Below are 7,528 nucleotides of genomic sequence, written 5' to 3' on the forward strand. Positions count from 1 at the left end.
GAAATGAAAATTACCTTTCATCATCATCTGCAAAATAGGCATCTGAGTAAGCTTTCAAGCTTATTCCCAGAGTAGCAATCTTTTGAGCAAAGGCTAGCATCTGTTGTTCATTGTTGGATGGCTCGTGTTTGTGGAAAAAGTAAACCTGATAAAAAAGCTATGTGTAAGAGTTTGCTAATAGTTGGTTTACTGCATATTGTAAACGGACTTTTGACTTACCTTGCTTTTATTAGACAAAACTGAGAATGATTCAGTTCTGCCAATGTCCAATTTCTCCAGTTCATTCAAAATGCTGACAATCATTTCCCCACTGGATTGAGTGTCAGATTTATATCTCCTGAACAAGCCTTTAGTATTAAGTATGGCAAAGCTCACAATTTTGCCATGTGCTAAAACAACAAGCTTTACAGCCTTAAATATGCCATCTGGTTGTAAAAGCGGAACTGATGGCAAAGTGGCATTTGCATCACCGGTTTCTTTGTTATGTACGAACCCTCTCTTGGTGAGAGTACCTATAAAAAGATCAGAAGTAATTAGTTATACAATTTTAGTTTATATATGTGTGTAATTAGCTGTAATTTATGCAAAATTGCTGTAATGTACAAACACTAAGGTAATAGAAATTTCTAAATATATTCACTGCGTGCGGCTGAAATGTCTGAGTTGTCAGAACATCGAAAACCACAGTATAGTACCGGAAAAGATATCTAGCTAAAAACTAGTGTGAGCTGCGTCGGTGTTTCTAATGAAACTGTCATGATAAAAGGGTAAATTTTACACCGTGAAAAGATTTAAAAACTTACTGACGTTTCGGCCGCTAGTCCTTCGTCGGAGTATTAAAAAGGATTAGCGAAGGACTAGCGTAAGTTGTTTCATCTTTTCACGTTGTAAAATTAACCCTTTTATCAGTATTAGTACCGGTAAATGTCATTTATTGACTTACACAGCTGAGAGAGGCAAGTATTTACAATGGAGTGTGCAATGTTGATTGCTCTTGACCCTACGATGTGATCATCTTGACTGGACTTAGAGTGAGACATTGCAGGTTCCTCCAATCTCGTGAGTAGCAAATGAATGGGAACGGCCATTCTCAAGACTTGAGATTTCCCTCTTGAATACAATCCTACAAATAATATAGGTATATTTTAATTAATAAAGTAACTTATTTATGAAGCTACATACATACGTACATACAGTAAAGGAGGTTAAATATCTGCAACTTTACAGCTGATGCAGACCTATATATATATATGTGTGTGTGTTTTAATGTATATAAAAAAGTAAAACTTGATATAATAATTCAATAATAGTATGATTAATATAATAATTTAATAATAGTATAATTTAATATATACAAAATGTAATTAACCAATAGAAGCTAAGTTTGAGTCTACCAGTGAAAAAGAGAACGCGGGATGTTGGGAGAAACACGAGAAGAGTCGAAAAATCACGAGCCAAATTACTAGTTTTGAAAATTAAACTTCTAGGAAATTCCTGTTATCTGTGGTACACATACACCATAATGATAAACCTATTAGAGGATACATGCTAGCATAACTCACCAGCAATAAATACATCATTTTGATATTTTTTACAAATATCCATTTCCCATTCATCATGGATTCTTTCATAATCGAACCAAGCCTCTTCTGATAGAGTGTAAGGTGTACTTTCTACAGTGACTTTGGTCATCTTGTTCTCATCCACGATGGCATAAGTTTCCTGACCCTCAATATAAAGATCAATTAAGAATGACACTGCAAAAAAGGAATTATAAATATTTATCAATGGTTTGTAAAAAAACTAGAAGTACAAAGATATTTTACAAAAGTATATATCGCTATCACTGACCTATGTATACAAAAATAAAACAGATGCTTATATCGTATGAGGTATTTAACAATTATTCGCCGAAGGCGAAGTGAATGTCGAGGAATATTTACCAAGACGCGAGTCTTCGAGCCAAGAGGTAAATATTCTCCATATTCACTGAGCCTGAGGCGAATAATTGTTTTAGCATATGCCAACTTGTGTACAGAGTAACTTATTTTTATATACAATAATTCAATAAAAACAAACAAACAGAAACTTTTAGTTTGGGTGACAAATTCACGCACAACTTTTAGCACAACTTTTAGCAAAACTAAAAGGTACCGTGAAATATTGGAGTGCCCCCCCAAAATTTTTCAGCTTCCGCCGCCCCTGCAGTGACCACCCTCAGTGCCTGCACTTCATACCAACCATCTCTCATGCTTGTAAATTGCATAAAAAGCAATCTGTCATTCACAACTCCATGTAAAGCGCTTAGTAAAAAGTGATTATATCCACATATAAAAGGGCGCTATATAAATCATAATCATTTTTTTCATTTCATTTTGTGAATATCGTACGATATTCACCTCCGATTAACCTATGAGCGCGCGCGTTCTTAGGAAGTACACAAGTTGGTATATGCTAATAAATAATATTTAAGAGTAATGGTTTTTTTTTGAGTTGAAATTGTACAAGTATTTATAATTCAAAACATTTTGTAGACAACCTTTTTACCATCAGTTGTATATATTTTTAGCAGACGCATTTCAACACTTTTCGAGTTTAATGCCAATTAATTCCCAAGGTTTTCAGTACTTATTATTATAGGAAATCGCACGATCTCGAGTACAATTTGAAAATTAATAGACAAGAGTAATGTTTAGGCGAGTGCAATTAAAGAACTTTCAAAACATTACGAGTGTCTATTAACTCCAAATTGTACGAGAAGATCGTGCGATTTTTTGTTTATAATTCACTCAACAAAATTTCAGTAAGAAATGCGAAGCGACGCCGTTCGTCTTTGTCTATTTGGCGGCCGATTTTCATTCCATCGCGCAACTGAAATGCATAAAAAAGATTAGTTCTTATTAGTTTTTTTTTCGGCTTTTTTGTTTGTTTTGGCCGTGTTTCCATAGCGACTTAATTCGGTACTCCTACGGAGTACAATTAACGCTATAATTGTACTCCTCTCGACCAAGCAGAGTCGAGTAATTTTGTTGAGTGTACTATAATATAAGAAACAACTATAACCGTTATGTTGGATTGGATAATGATGCAACTGAAAACGCGTGTACGGGTTTTGTGCTCTCATAAAGCATGCGCTCCCAACTAATACAATCGCAACGCAAGATTGATAATAGTCATGTTATAATTTACAATGAAAACTTACCCAGTTGTTCTTTGAATTCTGAAACTGCTTGCATTTCATCCGATGTCAATATTTGGTCTCTTTTCCTACAGTAAACAGGTTTAGGAAAGTGCCACAGGAGACGAGACGTGAACCCTTTAACACTATTTGTTACATCTTTAATAACAGGTAGAGCGGTGGTTCGCTGTATGAAGCCAATCATGCTAAAGCTTGTTCTTTGCATGTGGAAGTTTGCATTTTCTGTGACAATAAAATAAAAAATATTGAAATCAATTACTTTAGTAATTATTTATTTCATTTGAAAAATAGAAATCATTTAAATCAACTTCTTTAATACTGTTGAGTTCAATGGTTGAAAAATAATTTGACAGCTTAATTTAATATTGAATAAAAATGCACCATCGACTTTGACATATTAGAATTAAAGTAAATAGACATTAATTCATAGAAGATTTATCTTGTTGAATTCTGTCTTCCATTAAAATTTACAAACTTTAGTTATAATTATAAACTATGGAAAATGAAATATTTTTAAACAACCAGCCACAAATTGGTCTGCAACAATAACAACTAAGGTTTTCAAGGGCGGATCCAGAAAAATTCTAGGGGGAGGCTAATTGAGTTTAGGGGGGGCTAATTGAGTTTCTTCCGTCAACACAACGGAAAACAATATAAAAAAGCATCGTTTTTTTTTTGCTGAAGGGGGGGCTTCAGCCCCCCATTGCCCCCCCCCCTCCCCCCCCCCTGGATTCGCCCTTGGGTTTTTGGCATTTCCAAGAAAAGATAATCCTTTGAATCATTAAGACAAAAACACCTATAAGATATTTTTGAGGTTTTCGCGTTCAGACATGATTAATTAGATTAAATGTAGGATTACGGATAAAACGCGTAGAATTTTTGAAAAACTACGAGACGTATCGGCCGCGGCCAACTAGTGATGAAGGCTATCATTAGCTATAGCAGAAACGTCATGTTTTTTTCAAACATTTACGCGTTTTATCCGTAATTTTACATTTAATTGAAACATATAAGAGTATTCCGATTGTAAAATGAATAATATTAAAACTTACTAGTTTCTCTTGCATTGGCTTTGCCAGTGTACATTTGTAGGAAATCATAATATTCCATTGTATCAGAAACTTGCATTCTTGTACTTGAAAACATATTCATGTTGCTAAAAAATGACATTACTTCATTGAACACTCCTAAAAGACGTCCACCGCTGTTAGCCAAAAAATCTCCAAATTTGTCCCAATTTGTACAGTGAGGCAGTATCATAGGCTTAACTTCATGGCCTCTTTCCTTGACCCCTTCTGAAACCTTTTCCAGTATGTCAGAAATAAATTCATGGAAAGCACTTTTATACCTCCCTGTAAGAAGAAAGATATAGGTATCAATATTAGAAACAGATGAGCAACGCAGTCCGAGAGTAGAGAACAAAAGGTTTTTGTTGACAATAGCAAAGTCAAGTGAGTGACGAGGAATTAAGGTAAAATGTTTCGAAAGCTCATTTCATTGAAGGTGATTGGCAACTTTTAAAAATTTAAGTAAAATTTAATGTTGATCTCAAATATGAAAAAGAGCTTGTTTTTGGGATAATCGTTTTGAGGTAATAGTTTTGCATTTGATGGAGCGCGAGCACATCGTGGGCTCAAATCGAACGTTCAACAGTAGTCACAACTGCCTGTCACCTTAATTTTTTCTCTCTCAAGTAATCGTAATTTAATAGCTGATCTCGTCTTAGTGTAGTTAGGGGAGTAAGCGTAGCGTGATGACACTAATAACAGCTGCGTAGGACACTACACTTGGTGCCTCAGTCAAATAACCTCAGTCAAAAGTGCGACAACGCGCGAGTGTTTTCTTACTCACTGAAGTCATGGCAAAAACACTTCAGAAAATAAGACTTTAGTTTTTTAACTAATTGGCTATAAACTGAATAACTTACGTTTCCTTAGAAAGAGTAAAAAATATATTTATCTTAAGTGAGCTTTCGAAACATTTGAATGGCCATTTTCACTCACAGTGGATAATTTATTCATCGTAAATGAGTTTTTAACCGACAGAAGAGATAACTAGCTAATAACTAGTGTGAGCTGCGTCGGTGTTTCTAATGAAACAATAATAATAAAAAGGTAAATTATACACCGTGAAAAGATGAAAAATCTTACTGACGTTTCGGACGCTAGTCCTTCGTCGGAGTAAAAGAGAAAGAGGTGGTAGAAAGGAGTGTTTATATGATAGATGTCTTATTCTATCATATAAACACCCCTTTCTACCACCTCTTTCTCTTTTACTCCGATAAAGGGCAAGCGTCCGAAACGTCAGTAAGATTTTTCATCTTTTCACGGTGTATAATTTACCTTTTTATCATTATTTTAACCGACTGGTAAGCATCAAGTCTTTATTTTTTTTCTTTATCGAAGAAAGCTAAATAACGACGCAAAAAATAATGGTATAGTCGACAATGAATTGGTAATTTATTATTAATAGGAAAAAAAATTTGAGATCCTCGGTTGAGTGGACTCTGCGATCGAGCGATCGAGAGCGATCGTCTGCGATCGTCTGCGATCATATGTGAACCAGGCTTAAGAGAAAAAATAAATAAACTGAAGTGAGCTTTTGAAATTCACTTACGCTATAAAACGATAAAACTTATACTGTCGAATCATTTAAATGATGTAACAGAAAAGAATATATAAAAAAAGAAGAAATCCTGGTTAGTATCCTGCCTTGAAAAATAGACACATCTTAAAAAGAACCACAAAATGCATTCGGCTTTCGGTGAATACGAAAAATTGTTTTCCTTGACTTCAAGACAGACGTGAATTTCGTGCGTTCAGTTATAGATTCAGCGTACATTTTACTTTGAAATATAAAAAGAAATCAGAACCACACAAGTATCTTAAATGTAAACTTTGGTAATGTTGTAAATTTTATATGATATCCTTTTTGCAATCAAGTGAATTTTTCTGAATTGAAATTAACGCTAACACACGGGGTTTACTGTAATATATTAATGCATGAATGGTACCTGTATTTAAAACGGATGCAAACCATATAATAATAGGTTCGTTCCAAAACTCGGCGACCTGAATGGAAGCGTGTCCCATGCAAAATGAAGTGACGACTATGGTTCCCATCAAAACAGTGGTGGACCTTTGTTTCATTGCCTTGCCTAAAATGCGAGACATCTATAACAAAACACAGATGAAAAAATAAAGGTTTGAAAGAACAAGCACTACGTTATTTTCAACGAATAGAAATCATGTGGCATCATTTTGTATGTAAATGTACTAGTTACATGAAATATTCGTCTTAGAGGAGTTATGAAAAGTGAATAGTTTTAGCTATAAACTATCATGCTGACGCACCAGTTATGGTTAGGTTCAGTTTAGACTGATTTTATATTGAAATTGAAATATACTGATAAGTCGATTACTTACCTCTTTTAGTTTGGGTGGCACTAAATTCCAGTCAATATCTTTTTGGTAACATTCGTGTAGGAGTTTGTCAAGTTCGCTGAGATCGTTCGTGGCCATTTTAGCGCGCGACTGAAGCGTAATGATAACAAGCGCAATGCCGCAGAAGGGATGAAGTCAATTGGTATATATGGTTCATAAAGTTATTCCTGGGATTATTTGATTGGTCATATTGTAAGCAATAAACAAAAAGGAAATCGTCGAAAAGTGCCGATATGCGTTGTGACTGGGCAATAACATTCCATTGTTAAGGTACTAGAAGCTGAGTAAGGGTTTTAATTATTTAAAAATAATAATGTGATAAAAGAGGAGCATTAAAGCTTGGCTGTTCCAGTAAGTATTAAAAAAATCCAATTGCATTTGATGTTTCAAAAAAGGTTTGTGATTTTATTCCCATATTCATTCTTGTAGTGCGCTTTGTTATGTTCGGCATATTTTAGGAGGCCCGCGGCCACAGTCAATGTGCGAAACCACAACAAAAACATCGGAATAGAGCGGCTCATCAGGCTACAGTTATCGAGGAGTCTCCGACAAGTGTGATAAAAGAACAAAAGAGGCGGCTACGTTGAGTAAACGTCAAAAGTGTTTGGCTTGCCGATAACAAAAGGACGAGGTGATAAGGATTAGTTCAATTGTTTTAGATGTTTTCGAAGGACTAGCGTCCGAAACGTCAGTAAGTTTTTTCATCTTTTCACGGTGTATAATTTACCTTTTCATCATTACTGTTTCATTAGAAACATCGACGCAGCTAACACTAGTTTTTAGCTAGTTATCTCTTCTTGTTTTAGATGTGATAACTAAAGCTATCAAATCAATGTTATACTTTTTAGCAATAATAGAGACGGGATATCATAGCTGGTCTCCTACG

The 7,528-nt window shown here is 34.8% G+C and overlaps 1 protein-coding gene across 1 annotated transcript; it reads right to left on the reverse strand.

Moving 5' to 3' along the window:
• Positions 1 to 186: 186 nt before the first annotated feature.
• Positions 187 to 6,720, reverse strand: LOC148911042 (uncharacterized). Its single transcript, XM_089030166.1, has 6 exons — positions 6,625 to 6,720; positions 6,213 to 6,372; positions 4,252 to 4,551; positions 1,563 to 1,757; positions 944 to 1,123; positions 187 to 512 (listed from the first exon to the last, which is right to left on the reverse strand). Exons 1-6 carry the CDS (start codon positions 6,718 to 6,720, stop codon positions 187 to 189), a joined length of 1,257 nt encoding a protein of 418 aa, XP_088886292.1.
• Between the last annotated feature and the right edge of the window lie 808 nt (positions 6,721 to 7,528).

Source organism: Actinia tenebrosa, unplaced genomic scaffold (genome assembly GCF_029948245.1).
Source record: "Actinia tenebrosa isolate PJP-AT-01 unplaced genomic scaffold, QUT_ActTen_1.0 PGA_scaffold15__27_contigs__length_11533743, whole genome shotgun sequence".
NCBI lineage: Eukaryota > Metazoa > Cnidaria > Anthozoa > Actiniaria > Actiniidae > Actinia > Actinia tenebrosa.

Bases quoted from the DNA above. Each gene is read 5' to 3' on its own strand.
- LOC148911042 (XM_089030166.1), bottom strand. From the start codon at position 6,720: ATGGCCACGAACGATCTCAGCGAACTTGACAAACTCCTACACGAATGT. The intron at 6,373-6,624 runs GTAAGTAATCGA...GTTTTGTTATAG, and splicing joins TGCCACCCAAACTAAAAGAG to ATGTCTCGCATTTTAGGCAA. The intron at 4,552-6,212 runs GTACCATTCATG...TTCTTCTTACAG, and splicing joins TGCATCCGTTTTAAATACAG to GGAGGTATAAAAGTGCTTTC.